This window comes from Procambarus clarkii, chromosome 36, assembly GCF_040958095.1.
Source record: "Procambarus clarkii isolate CNS0578487 chromosome 36, FALCON_Pclarkii_2.0, whole genome shotgun sequence".
Lineage (NCBI taxonomy): Eukaryota > Metazoa > Arthropoda > Malacostraca > Decapoda > Cambaridae > Procambarus > Procambarus clarkii.
Genome location: NC_091185.1, coordinates 29,794,387 through 29,815,995, shown reverse-complemented (window position 1 = coordinate 29,815,995; position 21,609 = coordinate 29,794,387). Strand labels below are relative to the sequence as shown.

At 47.3% G+C, this 21,609-nt stretch overlaps 2 protein-coding genes across 2 annotated transcripts; one reads left to right on the top strand and one right to left on the bottom strand.

Moving 5' to 3' along the window:
* Window positions 1-12,082: 12,082 nt before the first annotated feature.
* On the top strand, window positions 12,083-12,586 carry LOC138371717 (integumentary mucin A.1-like). The gene has a single exon (XM_069336736.1). The coding sequence runs from the start codon at window positions 12,083-12,085 to the stop codon at window positions 12,584-12,586; it is 504 nt and encodes a 167-aa protein (XP_069192837.1).
* A 7,032-nt stretch (window positions 12,587-19,618) lies between these two features.
* Window positions 19,619-20,278, bottom strand: LOC138371716 (aggrecan core protein-like). The gene has a single exon (XM_069336735.1). It carries the CDS (start codon window positions 20,276-20,278, stop codon window positions 19,619-19,621), a length of 660 nt encoding a protein of 219 aa, XP_069192836.1.
* Window positions 20,279-21,609: the final 1,331 nt, after the last annotated feature.

Here is a 21,609-nt window from a genome sequence, read left to right as displayed (position 1 = left end):
TTACGTGTTCGACAGATCAAGAATCACTCTCCATTATTCCACGACTGGAAAAAAAATCATTTGCTTCGGTAATAAGGATTTTAATATATACTGTTACTATAGAAGTCTCGTGTTCATCGAAGCTGTTTCTTTCGGCTTCTTTCAGTGGGATTATGGCTGTTAAGGAAAACATGTCATTACTAACAAGGGTTTTTTGAGATGGACTTAAAACCCCCCCTCCCCCCTAGGGGGGGGGGGGGAGGAAGGCAGGTTGTGGAGAGGTGGCCCGGAGTGGATAGCACCATCCAGTGGACAGGGACATCCACCTTCAGCTCCCACCAACTATCCTATCCTATCCTCCAGGACATGAGTATTACGTTTTTATCCATCTCTACTGAGCACATAAACCCAAGTGTCTCTCTCTCTCATCTCCTGGACAGAACGAGAGACGGGAAAGTGACAGTTTGAGTTTCCCCATTAGGGAATTTGTGGAACGGTATGATTTAGCATTTTGGGAAGACTGTTTCCACAAAACTAATGGGATGGAAGAGAGCTCCCTTCTCATCTTTCCTGATGCTGTGTATGGGCTCCTGGAGGCTTACTAACTGGGGCTGTGTCTGAGCCCTGGAGGCTTACTAACTGGGCTGTGTATGGGCTCCTGGAGGCTTACTAACTGTGCTGTGACTGAGCCCTAAAAGCTTACTAACTGTGCTGTGACTGAGCCCTAAAGGCTTACTAACTGGGGCTGTGATTGGGCCCTAAAGGCTTACTAACTGGGGCTGTGATTGGGCCCTAAAGGCTTACTAACTGGGGCTGTGACTGAGCCCTAAAGGCTTACTAACTGGGGCTGTGACTGAGCCCTAAAGGCTTACTAACTGGGCTGTGACTGAGCCCTAAAGGCTTACTAACTGGGCTGTGTCTGAGCCCTAAAGGCTTACTAACTGGGCTGTGACTGAGCCCTAAAGGCTTACTAACTGGGCTGTGACTGAGCCCTAAAGGCTTACTAACTGGGCTGTGACTGGGCCTTTAAGACAATTGTAATTACTGTGTTTGAGTCTTGGGCTCAGACAATAGACTTACCCAATTTGAGTCTTAATTCTGGTGTGGTTATCCAGTTACAAAGTCAGGTGTGTCTGACTGGTGGGAGCCAGTTGTGTCTTATTGTTGCCAGAGTCAGGTTTGTGTACCTGGAGTCAGGTATGTCAACTTGGTGACAATTATGTCTTCCTGGTGACAGAATCAGGTATGTATATTTGAATAACCCTTAACCCTTAATTAGGGTATGAATAACCCTTAACCCTTAATTAGGGTATGAATAACCCCTAACCCTTAATTAGGGTATGAATAACCCTTAACCCTTAATTAGGGTATGAATAACCCTTAACCCTTAATTAGGGTATGAATAACCCTTAACCCTTAATTAGGGTATGAATAACCCTTAACCCTTAATTAGGGTATGAATAACCCTTAACCCTTAATTAGGGTATGAATAACCCTTAACCCTTAATTAGGGTATGAATAACCCTTAACCCTTAATTAGGGTATGAATAACCCTTAACCCTTAATTAGGGTATGAATAACCCTTAACCCTTAATTAGGGTATGAATAACCCTTAACCCTTAATTAGGGTATGAATATCCCTTAACCCTTAATTAGGGTATGAATAACCCTTAACCCTTAATTAGGGTATGAATAACCCTTAACCCTTAATTAAGGTATGAATAACCCTTAACCCTTAATTAGGGTATGAATAACCCTTAACCCTTAATTAGGGTATGAATAACCCTTAACCCTTAATTAGGGTATGAATAACCTTAACCCTTAATTAGAGTATGAATAACCCCTTAATGCCACAACTGTTCCTTGTTTAAATGTTGTTTGGGTGTAGTTAAGTTATTAGTGCAGGTTTCAGTGACAAACTATAACAGTCTCTCTGAACCCACAAACTGAAAACCAGGGGCCAGATTCACGAAAGCACTTACGCAAGCACTTACGAACCTGTCCATCTTTTCTCAATCTTTGGCGGCTTTGTTTACAATTATTAAACAGTTAATGAGCTCCGAAGCACCAGGAGGCTGTTTATAACAATAACAACAGTTGATTGGCAAGTTTTCATGCTTGTAAACTGTTCAATAAATGTAACCAAAGCCGTCAAAGATTGAGGAAAGATGAACACGTTCGTAAGTGCTTGCGTAAGTGCTTCGTGGCTCTGGCCCCAGGTTCGTAAGTGCTTGCGTAAGTGCTTTCGTGAATCTGGCCCCAGGTCCTCCTGAAATCCCCCAATGTAGACGGACTCTTCCTCTCTGCTCCTTGGCTACTTGTAAGCTGTCATACTTAATGCTTCCATAAACAGTGGGGTGGATCCAGGTCTCCTTGGTCAGGCAAAGGACGATATCTTCTCCCTCAGTAACGACCCCAGACCAGCCATTTCAATGGCACGCAGCTTACGGAACACAAATGGCCTACTATGGAACACAAATGGCCTACTATGGAACACAAATGGCCTACTATGGAACACAAATGGCCTACTATGGAACACAAATGGCCTACCACGGAACACAAATGGCCTACTATGGAACACAAATGGCCTACCACGGAACACAAATGGCCTACCACGGAACACAAATGGCCTACCACGGAACACAAATGGCATACCACGGAACACAAGAGGCCAACGATGGTTCAGAAGTGACGTAGCAATAAGCAAAAGTGACGTTCTATATACAACTCAAGTAACGTACTCCGGAGCACAAGTAACGTTCAACGGCACATAAGTAACGTTAAACGTAGCCCCAAGTAACGTTGAACGTAGCTCCAAGTAACGATGAACGTAGCCCCAAGTAACGTTAAACGTAGCCCCAAGTAACGTTAAACGTAGCCCCCAAGTAACGTTGAACGTAGCTCCAAGTAACGTTAAACGTAGCCCCAAGTAACGTTAAACGCAGCCCCAAGTAACGTTGAACGTAGCCCCAAGTAACGTTCAACGTAGCCCCAAGTAACGTTCAACGTAGCCCCAAGTAACGTTCAACGTAGCCCCAAGTAACGTTAAACGCAGCCCCAAGTAACGTTGAACGTAGCCCCAAGTAACGTTGAAGGTAGCCCTAAGTAACGCGAGCACAGAGATCCAAGGCATCATCAACGCACTCCGTTGTCAAACGAGCCTATTAACCAACGCAGTTACCAACACCTTAACCAGCCGTAATTGTTATCAACGGCGGGCGATATCAACGGGTCTGACGAGTCAATTCATCACCTCCACTTACGACCTGATATTCATCATTGAGTCCGTAGAGTCGCGTTGTTTGCCGATATGATTAATTTAGTCATGATTGCTATCGTGTCATCATTCTCTCCCACCAGTGACTTACCCAGGATATCACAAACAAATGATATCGAAGTCTGAGTTGATGGGTCTGATTGATATAGGATAACCGAGCTAGTCTAACATGGGTAATAATGTAGAGAAATAGGGGAAAATAGGATAAAAACATGGAATGCAAGTCCGGGTAAGTCCTGGCCCGGTCCGGTCCGGTCTTACCCGGACTTGCATTCCATGTTTTTATCCTATTTTCCCCTATTTACATAGGTAATAATGTAGAGAAATAGGGGAAAATAGGATAAAAACATAGAATGCAAATCCGGGTAAGTCCTGGCCCGGTCTGGTCCAGTCCAGTCCGGCCCAGCCGGCCAACTGAGCCAGCTAGAGTAGAGTCCGGCCTCGCTTGGGTGGCCTCCTCTCTTAACCTCTAGATACCAATTGGCAGTTTTCATCCTGTTTTTTTTTAATATATATATCTCAACAGTTTATTTTTACCTCTGACAACTGTCTTGTGTCTGTAGCTATCTGCTTACAGATTAGTCTGTCTTGTTCCGGGTACAAAGAACTGGTATTACAGCCTGTTTTTTTTTTGTAATTGTACGGGTACAGAAGGAACGCTTCATTAGGTATCGTTTCTTATCGATAATTATCGTACTTGAAAGCGCGGCCACCAGCACTGCTCAGCTGCCAGAGGTAAATTGTCAAACTTGTAATGGGTCTATAATTACTCGACTATCATCTGGGACTTGTGATATAGGCTTTTTTTCGAGGCCGTCTCAAGCCTATGTTAAGCTGTGATGTAGTTCCTTCATTCCACTGTAGGCCTATAGGTCCCCCCTCCCCCCCACTCCCCCCCCCCCCAAATTGGTTTATCGTACCATTTTTAGACGACAATCGCTACGTTCTGAACGTAAGAATTCAATTTCTCACGGTCCATAATAGAGGTAAGACTCAATTCGGTGTGGCGAGATGTCTCCGATAACCGGTTCGCGAAGATATCTCTGATAACCGGTTCCATTCATCAGAACATCTCCACGATTGCGTGGAAATAAAGATATCTTATTATCTTGGTATGTGATCACTCGCTATGGTGGCTGTGGGGAACTGGTTGGGCTGGTGGATGGGGGGGGGGGGACTGGTTGGGCTGGTGGATGGGGGGGGGGGACTGGTTGGGAGGACTGGTAGAGCTGGTGGATTGATGGTTGAACTCTTGGCTGGTGGATGGATGGTTGGTTGTTTGGTGGCATGGGTGGATGAGTTGCTGGATGAGTGGTTTGATTGTTGACTGAATGATTGGCTGGCTAGCTGATTGGCTGCCCAGCTAACTGGCTGCCCAGCTAACTGGCTGCCCAGCTAACTGGCTGCCCAGCTAACTGGCTGCCCAGCTAACTGGCTAGCCAGCTAACTGGCTGCCCAGCTAACTGGCTGCCCAGCTAACTAGAGGCTGAGCAGCCGGACCTCACAGCGCGTTCCGCTCTCCTCAACACAACCCGGATTAAGAGTACAGCAACACGCGGCCAGACGGTACAAGTAACACACACAGGAAGCTTCAACACTCGCAGCAACACAGGTGACTGAGTCCTTATGTGTGTGTGCTTGCCTAATGTGTTCTCATGGTCGAGCCTCAGCTCCTGGGTCGCCTTCTTTGTTCCTAGTTGTATTGGGCAGTTAAATTGTGGATTTGATAGAGAGAGAGAGAGAGAGAGAGAGAGAGAGACCACGCGAGCGAGGACAGGTTGTTGGAGGACAGGTTGTAGGAGGACATGTTGTAGGAGGACAGGTTGTTGGAGGACAGGTTGTAGGAGGACAGGTTGTAGGAGGACAGGTTGTAGGAGGACATGTTGTAGGAGGACAGGTTGTTGGAGGACAGGTTGTAGGAGGACAGGTTGTAGGAGGACAGGTTGTAGGAGGACATGTTGTAGGAGGACAGGTTGTAGGAGGACAGGTTGTAGGAGGACAGGTTGTAGGAGGACAGGTTGTAGGAGGACAGGTTGTAAGAGGACAGGTTGTGGGTGGACAGGTTGTGGGAGGACAGGTTGTAGGAGGACAGGTTGTGGGTGGAGAGGTTGTGGAAGGACAGGTTGTAGGAGGACAGGTTGTAGGAGGACAGGTTGTAGGAGGACAGGTTGTAAGAGGACAGGTTGTAGGAGGACAGGTTGTGGGAGGACAGGTTGTAGGAGGACAGGTTGTAGGAGGACAGGTTGTGGGTGGACAGGTTGTAGGAGGACAGGTTGTAGGAGGACAGGTTGTTGGAGGACAGGTTGTAGGAGAACAGGTTGTAGGAGGACAGGTTGTAGGAGGACAGGTTGTAGGAGGACAGGTTGTAAGAGGACAGGTTGTGGGTGGACAGGTTGTGGGAGGACAGGTTGTAGGAGGACAGGTTGTAGGAGGACAGGCTGTAAGAGGACAGGTTGTGGGAGGACAGGTTGTAGGAGGACATGTTGTAGGAGGACAGGTTGTTGGAGGACAGGTTGTAGGAGGACAGGTTGTAGGAGGACAGGTTGTAAGAGGACAGGTTGTGGGTGGACAGGTTGTGGGAGGACAGGCTGTAGAAGGACAGGCTGTAGGAGGACAGGTTGTAGGAGGACAGGCTGTAGGAGGACAGGCTGTAGATGGACAGGTAGAAGGAGGACAGGCTGTAAGAGGACAGGTTGTGGGTGGACAGGTTGTTGGAGGACAGGTTGTAGGAGGATAGGTTGTAGGAGGACAGGTTGTAGGAGGACAGGTTGTTGGAGGACAGGTTGTAGGAGGACAGGTTGTAGGAGGACAGGCTGTTGGAGGACAGGTTGTAGGAGGACAGGTTGTAGGAGGACAGGTTGTAGGAGGACAGGTTGTTGGAGGACAGGTTGTAGGAGGACAGGTTGTAGGAGGACAGGTTGTAGGAGGACAGGTTGTAGGAGGACAGGTTGTAGGAGGACAGGCTGTAAGAGGACAGGCTGTAGAAGGACAGGCTGTAGGAGGACAGGTTGTAGGAGAACAGGTAGTAGGAGGACAGGTTGTAGGAGAACAGGTTGTAGGAGGACAGGCTGTAAGAGGACAGGCTGTAGGAGGACAGGCTGTAGGAGGACAGGCTGTAGGAGGACAGGCTGTAGGAGGACAGGCTGTAGGAGGACAGGTTGTAGGAGGACAGGTTGTAGGAGGACAGGTTGTAGGAGGACAGGTTGTAGGAGGACAGGTTGTAGGAAGACAGGTTGTAGGAGGACAGGCTGTAAGAGGACAGGCTGTAGAAGGACAGGCTGTAGGAGGACAGGTTGTAGGAGAACAGGTAGTAGGAGGACAGGTTGTAGGAGAACAGGTAGTAGGAGGACAGGTTGTAGGAGAACAGGTTGTAGGAGGACAGGCTGTAGGAGGACAGGCTGTATGAGGGCCGGCTGTAGGAGGACAGGCTGTAGGAGGACAGGCTGTAGGAGGACAGGCTGTAGGAGGACAGGCTGTAGGAGAACAGGCTGTAGGAGTCCAGGCTATAGGAGGACAGGTTGTAGGAGGACAGGCTGTAGGAGGACAGGTTGTAGGAGGACAGGCTGTAGGAGGACAGGCTGTAGGAGGACAGGCTGTAGGAGGACAGGCTGTAGGAGGACAGGTTGTAGGAGGACAGGCTGTAGGAGGACAGGCTGTAGGAGGACAGGTTGTAGGAGGACAGGTTGCAGGAGGACAGGCTGTAGGAGGACAGGCTGTAGGAGGACAGGCTGTAGAAGGACAGGCTGTAAGAGGACAGGCTGTAGGAGGACAGGCTGTAGATGGACAGGTAGTAGGAGGACAGGCTGTAGGAGGACAGGCTGTAAGAGGACAGGCTGTAGATGGACAGGTAGTAGGAGGACAGGCTGTAGGAGGACAGGCTGTAAGAGGACAGGCTGTAGATGGACAGGTAGTAGGAGGACAGGCTGTAGGAGGACAGGCTGTAGGAGGACAGGCTGTAGGAGGACAGGCTGTAGGAGGACAGGTTGTAAGAGGACAGGCTGTAGATGGACAGGTAGTAGGAGGACAGGCTGTAGGAGGACAGGCTGTAGGAGGACAGGCTATAGGAGGACAGGCTATAGGAGGACAGGTTGTAGGAGGACAGGCTGTAGGAGGACAGGCTGTAGAAGGACAGGCTGTAAGAGGACAGGCTGTAGATGGACAGGTAGTAGGAGGACAGGCTGTAGGAGGACAGGCTGTAGGAGGACAGGCTGTAGGAGGACAGGCTGTAGAAGGACAGGCTGTAAGAGGACAGGCTGTAGATGGACAGGTAGTAGGAGGACAGGTTGTAGGAGGACAGGTTGTAAGAGGACAGGCTGTAGGAGGACAGGCTGTAGGAGGACAGGCTGTAGGAGGACAGGTTGTAAGAGGACAGGCTGTAGATGGACAGGTAGTAGGAGGACAGGCTGTAGGAGGACAGGCTGTAGGAGGACAGGCTGTAGATGGACAGGTAGTAGGAGGACAGGCTGTAGGACAGGCTGTTGTACGTTGGGGTTATACGTTCTTCAAAAGTTCTTTGACATATGTGTGAAGTTTATATATCCATATATATGTATATATGTGTCATCTTATAGCCTGGAGACACATCCAGGTGTTGAGAGAGAGATCCATATAAACTCAACTGGAGTAACAGCAATACAAACTCAGTTACTTATATATAATTTAAGTGATTTAAATCACACCACTCTCACTTTTAACCCTTAAATCCTGGGTTTATATCCATTGGTGTTTAAGTGAACCTTCAACACCGATATTTCATCCCTATTGTTGCATTTGTGAGACCTCTTCATTTAGCATTCTCTACACCCTTCCCCACCTCTCTACACCTGCTCTACACCTGCTCTACACCCCTCCCCCACCTCTGTACACCCCTCCCCCACCTCTCTACATCTGCTCTACACCCCTCCCCCACTTCTCTACACCTGCTCTACACCTGCTCTACACCCCTCTCATATATGTAAATTCCTCCTCTAATTTCCTTTGGTCCCTTTCTCCTCATGAGTATTAAGGCTTGGCTATCTTCACAGGTAGCCTTCCACAGGTCGGCTATCTTCCCAGGTAGCCTTCCACAGGTCGGCTATCTTCCCAGGTAGCCTTCCACAGGTCGGCTATCTTCCCAGGTAGCCTTCCACAGGTCGGCTATCTTCCCAGGCAGCCTTCCACAGGTCGGCTATCTTCCCAGGTAGCCTTCCACAGGTCGGCTATCTTCACAGGTAGCCTTCCACAGGTCGGCTATCTTCCCAGGCAGCCTTAGACACGTCGGCTATCTTCCCAGGCAGCCTTAGACACGCCGGCTATCTTCCCAGGCAGCCTTCCACAGGTCGGCTATCTTCCCAGGCAGCCTTAGACACGTCGGCTATCTTCCCAGGCAGCCTTAGACACGTCGGCTATCTTCCCAGGCAGCCTTAGACACGTCGGCTATCTTCCCAGGCAGCCTTAGACACGTCGGCTATCTTCCTCGGCAGCCTTCCACAGGTCGGCTATCTTCACAGGCAGCCTTCCACACGTTGGCTATCTTCCCAGGCAGCCTTAGACACGCTATCCCGGCGCCACGGGTGTCTATTCAACACCTGTGGCGGTCAATACACCCGCCGAGAAACAGCTGAAAGATCCATTCTGCTGTAATTACAGATGCAAACATATTTGATTTGGCAATTTCTGCATCACTTTGGTGGATATGGCAGAGGATAATTGCACATTCAAATGTGTGTGTGTGTGTGTGTGTGTGTGTGTGTGTGTGTGTGTGTGTGTGTGTGTGTGTGTGTGTGTGTGTGTGTGTGTGTGTGTGTGTGTGTGTGATTTTGCAATTTCTGAATCGCCTTGTTGTTGTCGTGGTTGGTAATTACAGGTGTCAAAATGGGCGATTTGCCAATTTCAGCCTCACTTTGGAGATCCTTTGACTGGGGGCAGCGCTCATTAGAGTTGAGTATTTACTCCTTTCTCAAAAGTGCTGCGAATTTTGCAAGGAAGTATTGGGAGGGTGATTATAGACTCTTAACAGCTTGTTGGAACAGGTTCAATTCGAGTATATTATCCGTTTGTTGAGTCGTTCATGTAGCGTGTTCTGTTGTGTTCTGTTCAACATGTTCTGCAGGTTTAGATGTAATATGTTCTCCAGTCTGCCATCAAACGCGTTCTTCAGTCTGCTGTTAGATATGTTCTTCAGTCTGCCGTTAGACATGTTCTTCAGTCTGCCGTTAAAAATGTTCTCCAGTCTACCATTTACTATCTTATTTATTTTCCTGTATAATTGTTCTTCATTCGTCCATAATGCATGTTCTTCGTTTAATCATATGCCCTGTTCTTCATGTGTCCATTTAACATGTTCTAAATGACATTCTTTCGCAGAACATGCAACATGTTCTTCGACTAAGTTCACTATTCTCCGAACACCCATGTTATATGTTCTTCAATTGTTTATTCACCATGTTCTATCTTCTATTGAACATATTCTTAAGTAGTCCATGTTCTTCAGTTACTGATATAACTTTTTTGTTCTTTACTTTTAAAAGCAATGTGTTCATAATTCATTAAAAATGTTCTTCATGTCTCCAGGAACGTATTTAATGTTATTTATTGAACATGTTCTGATGAGCTGCAGTCCTGAGATCACTCCATTAGGGTGTAGCCTCTCTGAGATCACTCTACCAGGGTGTAGCCTCTCTGAGATCACTCTACCAGGGTGTAGCCTCTCTGAGATCACTCCACCAGGGTGTAGCCTCTCTGAGATCACTCTACCAGGGTGTAGCCTCTCTGAGATCACTCCACCAGGGTGTAGCCTCTCTGAGATCACTCTACCAGGGTGTAGCCTCTCTGAGATCACTCCACCAGGGTGTAGCCTCTCTGAGATCACTCCACCAGGGTGCAGCCTCTCTGAGATCACTCTACCAGGGTGTAGCCTCTCTGAGATCACTCTGCCAGGGTGTAGCCTCTCTGAGATCACTCCACTAGGGTGTAGCCTCTCTGAGATCACTCCACCAGGGTGCAGCCTCTCTGAGATCACTCCACCAGGGTGTAGCCTCTCTGAGATCACTCCACCAGGGTGTAGCCTCTTTGAGATCACTTCACCAGGGTGCACCCTCTCTGAGATCACTCTACCAGGGTGCAGTCTCTCTGAGATCACTCCACTAGGGTGTAGCCTCTCTGAGATCACTCCACCAGGGTGTAGCCTCTCTGAGATCACTCTACCAGGGTGCAGCCTCTCTGAGCTCACTCCACCAGGGTGTAGCCTCTCTGAGATCACTCCACCATGGTGTAGCCTCTGTGAGATCACTCCGCTAGGGTGCAGCCTCTCTGAGATCACTCCACCAGGGTGTAGCCTCTCTGAGATCACTCCACCAGCGTGTAGCCTCTCTGAGATCACTCCACCAGGGTGTAGCCTCTCTGAGATCACTCTACCAGGGTGAAGCCTCTCTGAGATCACTCCACCAGGGTGTAGCCTCTCTGAGATCACTCCACCAGGGTGTAGCCTTTCTGAGATCACTCTACCAGGGTGTAGCCTCTCTGAGATCACTCCGCTAGGGTGGAGCCTCTCTGAGATCACTCCACCAGGGTGTAGCCTCTCTGAGATCACTCCACCAGGGTGTAGCCTCTCTGAGATCACTCCGCTAGGGTGGAGCCTCTCTGAGATCACTCCACCAGAGTGTAGCCTCTGTGAGATCACTCCGCTAGGGTGGAGCCTCTCTGAGATCACTTCACCAGGGTGAAGCCTCTCTGAGATCACTCCACCAGGGTGTAGCCTCTCTGAGATCACTCCACCAGGGTGTAACCTCTCTGAGATCACTCCACCAGGGTGTAGCCTCTCTGAGATCACTCCACCAGGGTGCAGCCTCTCTGAGATCACTCCACCAGGGTGCAGCCTCTCTGAGATCACTCCACCAGGGTGCACCCTCTCTGAGATGACTCCACCAGGGCATCCAGACGGACTGGTTGTACTCTGATCGACTGAACTTCAACAAAGGAGGTTCTATAACCCAGTATTGGCCTCGTGGACGTCTCAAGTCTCGCTCCGCCAAGCAGGGGATCGATTGTGTGCTCCGAGGCTTATTACAGCCCGCAATTAATGCCGCATTTGCCGCGGTGGGGTTTTTGCGACGGTACAAATGTCTTCATTTTGGCAAACATCTCTCGATAATACCGGTGTCTATGCGTCTGACGTGAGTTAACTTTCACACGGACTGTTGCTCCCTTATTTATGTTGTGTAATTGTAAGGGGCGAGGCATATTTGTACTTTGTGTAAGTGTGGTGGTTGAGGAGACGCGGTTCGCCGCTCTTAAGGGAACTCTTGTCTAGAAGTTGGGTGGGTATTAATATAGACATGGGTGCCTTTAAGGACCTCAAGTCAGCGCATGCTGGGTTGTTTCATCGCCTGGGCGAGGTGAATTGGCTAGTTTTAATGACTGGGTTTCTACCAGTGGGGCTGTGGGATATGTGGAATGTGGGTATATGCTAAGTCTACTCCCCCCTTCTCTCCTCCCACTGTGGGTATAGGTAATGGCAATGTTTGTAGAAGAAAGCTGGCGTTCCGGGCCCCATTCTCCGATCTGTTTTGCATGCGTGATTTAGAACCTGTCTTGTGGGTAGTGCTCAGAGATTCATAAAGAAAATGGGGAAATACAGAAGCAAGAGAGAGAGAGAGAGAGAGAGACTTTTAAACATTTTCTCTCTCGAGAAAATGGACGGTCTCGCTTCGTGCAGGTCGGCGTTCAATCCCCCGATTGTCCACAAGTGGTTGGGGCACCATTGCTTCCCCTCCGTCCCATCCCAAATCTTTTTCTCCTGATAGTTCCGTTCCCCTTCCATCACTTTATTCTTCTTCTTCACCGAGAATGTTCCAAGACGTGCCACGATTTACCTGTTCTTGGCTTTTGAGTTATATTGTGGGGTCTGATCTGATCACTCCTGAAGCAGGCATTACTGCTGTTATCACTACTGCTGTTATCACTGCTACAGCAGACATTACCGCTGTTATCACCGCTACAGCAGACACTACTGCTGTTATCACCACTACAGCAGACACTACTGCTGTTATCACCACTACAGCAGACACTACTGCTGTTATCACCGCTACAGCAGACACTACTGCTGTTATCACCACTACAGCAGACACTACTGCTGTTATCACCGCTACAGCAGACACTACTGCTGTTATCACCACTACAGCAGACATTACTGCTGTTATCACTGCTCCAGCAGACACTACTGCTGTTATTACTTCTACAGCAGACCCTACTGCTGTTATCACTGCTCCAGCAGACACTACTGCTCTTATCACCATTACAGCAGACCCTACTGCTGTTATCACCGCTACAGCAGACACCACTCGGTTATAAATTAGTTTTTCACTGCAAATCTGTTATTCATATCCATCAATTATTAATTTACAAATTCCATCATAAATTATTCATTTAATCCTTCATTTGGGCTTCACATAAGTGGCCATTAAACGACCATTTTTTATGGCTATGGATTTGAATAATTCCACGACACCATTAAATAAAAACCAATTTCTACTGGAGTGAAAAATACCCTTACTTAACGCTCACGAACACAATTATTCATTTTGTTTGGCAATAATATTTCATATGTTGACCAGACCACACACTAGAAATTGAAGGGACGACGACGTTTCGGTCCGTCCTGAACCATTCTCAAGTCGATCTGAGAATGGTCCAGGACGGACCGAAACGTCGTCGTCCCTTCAATTTCTAGTGTGTGGTCTGGTCAACATACTTCAGCCACGTTATTGTGACTCATCGCCTGCAATATTTCATATATGTTGATATAGCCTTATGGGGGGAGTGTTATGTTTGAAAATATAATGTTGATATCTCCTGGCGTTATCCTAAGGCTGTATTCAGACTATCCCACTGCTATATCCAGGCTATCTCAAGGCTATCCCAGTCTATCCTATCACTATATGTTAATCCATGCCTCGTACCACTCCCAAACATGCATGAATACATTATGTATAATGAAAGAATAGTACTTTCATAGATATATATTAAGATATCTTTTTATATATTTTTTTTACATGTATGGGCTTAATTACTGTAGGTTTGGCTGTATCGGTTTCGTTTAGTAATTCTCTTCCAGGGTAACAGTCTTGAAGGATAACAGTCTCCCAGGATAACAGTCTTGAAGGACAACAGTCTCCCAGGATAACAGTCACCCAGGATAACTGCCTCCTAGGATAACAGGCTCCCAGGATAACAGCCTCCCAGGATAACAGGCTCCCAGGATAACAGCCTCTTAGGATAACAGCCTCCCAGGATAACAGCCTCCCAGGATAACAGCCTCCGAGGATAACAGTCTCCTAGGATAAGAGTCTCCCAAGATAACAGTCTCCTAGGATAAGAGTCTCCCAAGATAACAGCCTCCTAAGATAAGAGCCTCCTAAGATAACAGCCTCCTAGGATAAGAGCCTCCTAAGATAACAGCCTCCTAGGATAACAGCCTCCTAAGATAACAGCCTCCTAGGATAACAACCTCACAGGATAAGTCTCCTAAGATAAGAGCCTCCTAAGATAACATCCTCCTAGGATAACAGCCTCCCAGGATAAGTCTCCCAGGATAACAGCCTCCCAAGATAACAGCCTTCCAGGATAACAGTCTCCCAAGATAACAGCCTCCCAAGATAACAGCCTCCCAAGATAACATCCTCCCAAGATAACAGCCCTTGAAGCCCTGGGAAGGAGTTGACAGATATGAAGTCATTGACAGATTTAGACTAATAGTTTCCCCTTGACAGGGAAAAAACTATTTACCTTATAATGATCCCAGTCACCCCCCATGTCAACGACACCCCCACCCCCATGTCAACGACACCCCCACCCCCATGTCAACGACACCCCCACCCCCATGTCAACGACACCCCCACCCCCATGTCAACGACACCCCCACCCCATGTCAACGACACCCCCACCCCCCCATGTCAACGACACCCCCACCCCCATGTCAACGACACCCCCACCCCATGTCAACGACACCCCCACCCCCCCATGTCAACGACAACCCCCCCCCCCCCCCTATGTCAACGACAACCCCCCCCCCCTAACCCAGGCCAAGAAACGGGCCAAACCACCGCCAAACGACCAACATTCCCTGAATTGCCTGCCATCAAATGGGTGGCAGATTTTCCTAAGAAGTAACATTCACTTTGGCGTCTTCCCACTTTCTTCTAATCTGAAAAATATATGGCAGAGCAGAATGACAAAGAAAACGAGATATAATATTATAAGCATATAATATACCTTTGTGTCAAGACACTGAAATATATAATATAGTTGTATAAGGAAATAAACTTATAATAAGGAACTGATATTATGACCTATCATCTTCAGGGGGGTTAATACGATCTAACTACACCCAAGGGTTATTAAGTCTGATCAACACCGCAGACTTAATTGGGCCTATCAGCCACCAGGAGGGTTATTAAAGTCTCAAACAATAGCTTGCTGACCAACCATCACAAATATTTTAATCCAAAGCATAATTGAGGCTTTAAATAAGCTACCAGAGTGTATACTCAGAGAAGCAAAATACACAGATGGGTGTATGACCCAACCGGTGAAACTCAGGGATCTGTGTATTTAAGCTATACGTGGCTCAGTGCCCAGGTACCCAAGAATGGAGAGTTTTTGACGCTAAGTATACAATACAACCGGGCATTCTGCAACATATATATATATATATATATATATATATATATATATATATATATATATATATATATATATTTATATATATATATATATATATATATATATATATATATATATATATATATATATATGCAATTGACGGTCACAAAACACTGATCATTTTTATGCGGTGCGATTTATACAAATACTTTGATTAAATTTTCTATAAAATTGTATTTTCTGAATTAAGGATAAATTAGATCTCAGTATTAGTATCAATATCAATCCTCATATATTGATAATAGCTGGACCCCCTTATTACACCCCTTAGATGTGTTACTAGTCCCCCCTTTCACCCTTAACACAGGTACTGCTGGTAGTTCAGTCATCAGTACTCAACTACCAGTAGTTAACAGGCACTAGTATCACTTCTAATCCTTCAGTTACGGCCTATTTAGCCATAGGTTGAACATTTATGAAATGAAATAGCATTCGACGACTGGTGCTTCTGATTCTTAATTGCTGAATTCGGGGCCCAAGAGCTTGACCTCAACCCTTGGAGTTGACAACAGGTCATCAACGCCACAGTAAAGATCATACTTCCTTCTTGAGGTTATCTTGAGATGATTTCGGGGCTTTAGTGTCCCCGCGGCCCGGTCCTCGACCAGGCCTCCACCCCCAGGAAGCAGCCCGTGACAGCTGACTAACACCCAGGTACCTATTTTACTGCTAGGTAACAGGGGGGCATAGGGTGAAAGAAATTTTGCCCATTGTTTCTCGCCGGCGCCTGGGATCGAACCCAGGACCACAGGATCACAAGTCCAGTGTGCTGTCCGCTCGGCCGACCGGCTCCCCTTGAGTAACTCCTTGAGATGACCTTACAATGGAGCACAGTGTTGAACAGGTGAGTCAAACAGCTGTTGCATTCGAACAGGTAAGTCAGTCAAACAGGTGCTGCATTCGAACACCTTGAGTCAAACAGCTGAGTCTTTCACAGCGCCGTTTCAGCCGAATATCGGCCAGGTGAACAGCAGTGTCATTCAAACAAGTGTTTCATCCGAACACAGCTGTATCGCCCTGTATCTCATTAATCCACGCTTCTACACACCATTTTACGGCCGTACACAAAAGTCAAAGATCCGGGTAACTTGCCTGATCTACCCAGAGGGGGACAAGAACAGAGGGAGAACAAGAACAGAGGAGGGAACAAGAACAGAGGAGAGGGGAGCAAGCACAGACCACTGGCGACTGCATCATACCCTGTTCATAACATCTCAATTGGCCACTTTCATCCGCCTGAGGCGAGCCCCGTGCTTAGTTCCACAAGTAATTAGAAGGTACGACCACTCTGCCTCTTCTACTGGAGAGGGTCTTAAACCTAGAGGATAAGTGTTGCCCTGCCTGTGATGCTGGTACCTGGAATTTGCCTTCACTCGTAATGGGTCAATATTTCCTTATTCATGCAACTGTTTACGAAACATCTACATCTTTCACTAAACATACCTGTTTTTTTTTATATTTATTAAACAGTTCACAATGTCCGAAATACTATGAGGTTGTTTATAACCAAAATAATTATGAGTTGTAAATTTTATAAGATCATAAGCTAATTAATAAATTAATAAATGTAAAAAAAACAGAAGTTGATATATATATATATATATATATATATATATATATATATATATATATATATATATATATATATATATATATATATATATATATATATATATATATATATATATATATATCTTTATTAGCATCTCTGTTAGGCGCTAATTGAACTAGGTCACAAATGATATTGAAATAAAAATATATTCCTGTTTACTCTATATTTGAAAGCCAACTTTTCTGAGCCTCCATCTCACAAGAGCATTATAGAACAAGCTAAAAAAAAAAGATAGAAGTATCTAACAATTACAGGATCCATTTTACTACCCAACAACTCTGAGCAAATTGTAATTTACAACTTATAATTTAACAAGTGCTTAATAATCCTCAAGAAACTGAGAGAGAGAACAAGAGGTAGACTGTAAGTTGTGGCAGTGAAGAGTTTCCACCAGCGAGCAAGAGAAGGGCTCTGTAGCATACCCAGTTGTGTATGCAAATTGGATGATAGAGATGTCTAGTTCATCAGGAAAAAAAGTCAATTAGCATAGAATAAAATGTTTTGTTTAGTAGTGTGTTAAGACATACGACTGTGTAGTTATCAGGGGGAGGACACTCATGCAAGGCAGTTTATTGTAATGGTAACAAGTACAGAACTGACGGTGCTGTATCTGTATCTGTACCGTGCTGTTACGGACAGTGATGTACCTGCTTGATGGGGTTCTGGGAGTTCTTCTACTCCCCTGACTTGTGAGAGTTTGGTCCACCAGGCTGTTGCTTGGAGCGGCCCGCAGGCCCACATATACCTGCTTGATGGGGTTCTGGGAGTTCTTCTACTCCCCAAGCCCGGCCCGAGGCCAGGCTTGACTTGTGAGAGTTTGGTCCACCAGGCTGTTGCTTGGAGTGGCCCACATACCCACCACAGCCTGGTTGGTCCGGCACTGTTTGAAGAAAACTATCTAGTTTTCTCTAGAAGATGTTCACGGTTGTTCCGGCAATATTTCGCATGCTTGCTGGGAGGACGTTGAACAACCGTGGACCTCTGATGTTTATACAGTGTTCTCTGATTGTGCCCATGGCACCTCTGCTCTTCACTGGACCTCTGATGTTTATACAGTGTTCTCTGATTGTGCCTATGGCGCCTCTGCTCTTCACTGGTTCTATTCTGCATTTTCTTCCATATCGTTCACTCCAGTACGTTGTTATTTTACTGTGTAGATTAATAAGGTAATGGAGATGGGAAAGGGAGAGAGAGAGAGAGAGAGACTCCAGGACATCTTCACAAGGCAACAACTGAATCGGAACGAGAAGTTGTTGTTGTTAAAGATTTAGCTATTCAGGACGGAGTGTCCATGTAGCACGGGCTATGGTGAGCCCGTAAAAGAACGAGAAGAACTTAGGATTGTATATAGTTCCAACACAGCCACGGGAGCCACACATAAACAGGATAACATCAGCAGCATATGGGACGCTGGTAAATACCACAACAGCGTTTAGAAACCTAAGTCAACATTCCTTCAAGGCAATCTACACAAACATATGTTAGACCAATACTGGAATATGCAGCACCGGCATGGAGTCCGCACGTTGTCAAGCATAAAGCCAAGAGTGAAATAGTACAAATGCTTGCAAGAAAACTGGTGCCGGAGCTAAGAGGGCTAAGCTACAAAGACAGGCCAATAGAACTAAATCTTTCAACCCTACAGGAGAGAAGGATCAGAGGGAATATGATCCCAACATACAAGATACTGAGAGGAAACGGTGAGGTGCACAGGGAGGTCCTCTTCACATAGAGAGAAAGCAGGACAAGAGGACACAAGTGGAAGCAGGAAACGCCAATGACCCGAAGGAATATAAGGAAAATTCTGCCACTTTGCATGGGTAATCTTGAGGTTATCTTGAGTTATCTTGAGATGATTTCGGGGCTTTAGTGTCCCCGCGGCCCGGTCCTCGACCAGGCCTCCACCCCCAGGAAGCAGCCCGTGACAGCTGATTAACACCCAGGTACCTATTTTACTGCTAGGTAACAGGGGCATAGGGTGAAAGAAACTCTGTCCCATTGTTTCTCGCCGGCGCCTGGGATCGAACCCAGGACCACAGGATCACAAGTCCAGCGTGGTGTCCGCTCGGCCGACCGGCTCCCCCAACAGCAAGACGAATACACTAAAAGAAGAAGTAGTAAAAGCCACCTCCATCCACAACCTTAAATCCACATTCGACAATCTGAACGTTCAAATATTTAGGTTGAAAAGCAACAGGTACAACAAGGACTGGTAGGCTGGGGATGAGGAGCTAGACCTCACTCCCTACTAGTCACAGTTAGGTAAGTACAACCACAACCACCAACAACCAGTCACAACCAACAACCAGTCACAACCCAGAGTCCGGCCCGTCAACAATGTATAATCTCAGGGAAGAATTGCTCAGTAAATATTACAAGCCTCTCTCACAGTCCCACTGAAGAAGCCTTAATTCGCGGTACAACAAATTAGTATGATACTGTTGCTAACTACGGCTGATTGGTCCATAAACCAAGCAGGGGGCAGGGACAGGGGGTAGAGCAGGGGCTAGGGGGTACAAGAGCGGCGTGGGGCAGGGGAGCAGTCAGACACCACCCCTACCCAGCCTCCCGTAAAATAGCTCCTGTTAGTTCACCTGCCTAATTATCCCAGAGGGTCGTGCAGGTCTCTAGCCCTTGGGGCTAGGGGCAGGCAGGGTGGCTAGCCGGCCAGGGACACTCTTAGGGGTGGCTAGCCGGCCGTCAAGACACTCTTAGGGGTGGCTAGCCGGCCAGGAACACTCATAGGGGTGGCTAGCCGGCCGTCAAGACACTCTTAGGGGTGGCTAGCCGGCCGTCAAGACACTCTTAGGGGTGGCTAGCCGGCCAGGGACACTCATAGGGGTGGCTAGCCGGCCAGGGACACTCTTAGGGGTGGCTAGCCGGCCGTCAAGACACTCTTAGGGGTGGCTAGCCGGCCGTCAAGGAACACATAGAGACACATAGACACACTTTAAGACATTCAGAATCCCAGACACACGCAGGGAACACATAGAGAATCGTAGAGACACATAGAAACACGTCTAGATACATAGACTGGATTACATAGACTCTTAGGCCGTCTGTGTTCGGGTCCATTTCCCCATCTTGAAGTTGAAACCTGCACTAACCATCTCTAGAGTAGAGCTGTCAGCACTAACCATCTCTAGAGTAGAGCTGTCAGCACTAACCATCTCTAGAGTAGAGCTGTCAGCACTAACCATCTCTAGAGTAGAGCTGTCAGCACTAACCATCTCTAGAGTAGAGCTGTCAGCACTAACCAGCGCCAGAGTAGAGCTGTCAGCACTAACCATCTCTAGAGTAGAGCTGTCAGCACTAACCAGCTCCAGAATAGAGCTGTCAGCACTAACCATCTCCAGAGTAGAGCTGTCAGCACTAACCAGCTCCAGAGTAGAGCTGTCAGCACTAACCATCACCAGAATAGAGCTGTCAGCACTAACCATCTCCAGAATAGAGCTGTCAGCACTAACCATCACCAGAATAGAGCTGTCAGCACTAACCATCACCAGAATAGAGCTGTCAGCACTAACCATCTCCAGAGTAGAGCTGTCAGCACTAACCAGCACCAGAATAGAGCTGTCAGCACTAACCATCTCCAGAGTAGAGCTGTCAGCACTAACCATCACCAGAATAGAGCTGTCAGCACTAACCATCACCAGAATAGAGCTGTCAGCACTAACCATCTCCAGAGTAGAGCTGTCAGCACTAACCATCTCCAGAGTAGAGCTGTCAGCACTATCTCCAGAGTAGAGCTGTCAGCACTAACCATCTCCAGAGTGGAGCTGTCAGCAGTAGCACCAGAGTAAGAGTCATGGCCACTACCCCAGCACCAGAGTAAGAGTCATGGCCACTACCCCAGCACCAGAGTAAGAGTCATGGCCACTACCCCAGCACCAGAGTAAAGCCGTCAGCCTCAGTGTGGGCATGGGGCATGGCCTGGGGTATACACACCCTACCCGGGCCCAGGATGTAATGCCAGGTTGTGTAATTAGTGTAATAGGGCAGGTAGCCCTCCACTTTAATGTACAGAGAGGTAGTTACGAGAAGTGAGACCGAGCAATTTGTGAACAGAACACGTTAGTGACGAGAGAGAAATTAATTATTTTCTTACGAGAGAACAAGTTGAAGTACAATAAAATGTATCCCAATGATCGGTGTGAAGTTAAATATCTATATCTGTGAAGTTTAGGATCTGGCTGACTGGCTGTTGGAGGCCAGAGGCTTTGGGATAGACTCACCTAAATTTTTTTAACAGTAATTATTGTTGGGTATGCACCTAACATGGGTGGGTCAAAGTTGCATGTCAGGTGCCGAGACTTTAATTCCCCATTCAAGACTATTAATTAAAATTAATAGTCAGGCGTGAGTCAGTAATTACTCTGAGGGATGATGCTTCTGAAAACTTTTCTTATTAAGACGACTCATAGCCCAGTCGACAGAGCGTCGGCCTCACACACGCGGGGTCCAGGGTTCGAGACCCATACAACGCAGGTGAATGGAATATTAATTTAAATTAAAACTTGAAGATTAAGCAAGCTTCTATGATATAGATTTTCCATCATATAAGAACAGGAAAACTTTACCTCGTCCGGGTACGGGTGATAATGTTCGACTGATGAGCCGTAGTTACATGTTAATTTACATCAATAATATCCGGGCTGACCAGGGTCCGGCCCGCCATCTGTCAGTGAGGACCCCGCAGTCCGGCTATCATGTTGGCCGGAGGGGACCACGATCGGCCATCTGGCCGGTATCAAAGACCCCCCCAGGTACGGCGTCTCGCCGGCCACAGGTCCAGAAGTCTTCCTCTATCCGGCTAGTAGGTTAGAGGGAGCCGGCTGGCTACCTCACCGACCGGACGGTCTCTGAGGCGCGCCCAACCTACCATGAAAACAGACTTGGTTGAGATTTAGCTTCAGTAATTGGGTCCCAGTAGGTAAGTCCACTACGGGATCACCATAGCCCGTGCTACTTGCCCCGCTCCTGTGCCAGGTAAGTCCACTACGGGCTCGCCATAACCCGTGCTACTTGCCCCGCTCCCGTG

Excerpts from the sequence above, each read along its gene's own strand:
- LOC138371716 (XM_069336735.1), bottom strand. The coding sequence starts at position 20,278 with ATGGTTAGTGCTGACAGCTCTACTCTGGAGATGGTTAGTGCTGACAGC.
- LOC138371717 (XM_069336736.1), top strand. The coding sequence starts at position 12,083 with ATGTTCCAAGACGTGCCACGATTTACCTGTTCTTGGCTTTTGAGTTAT.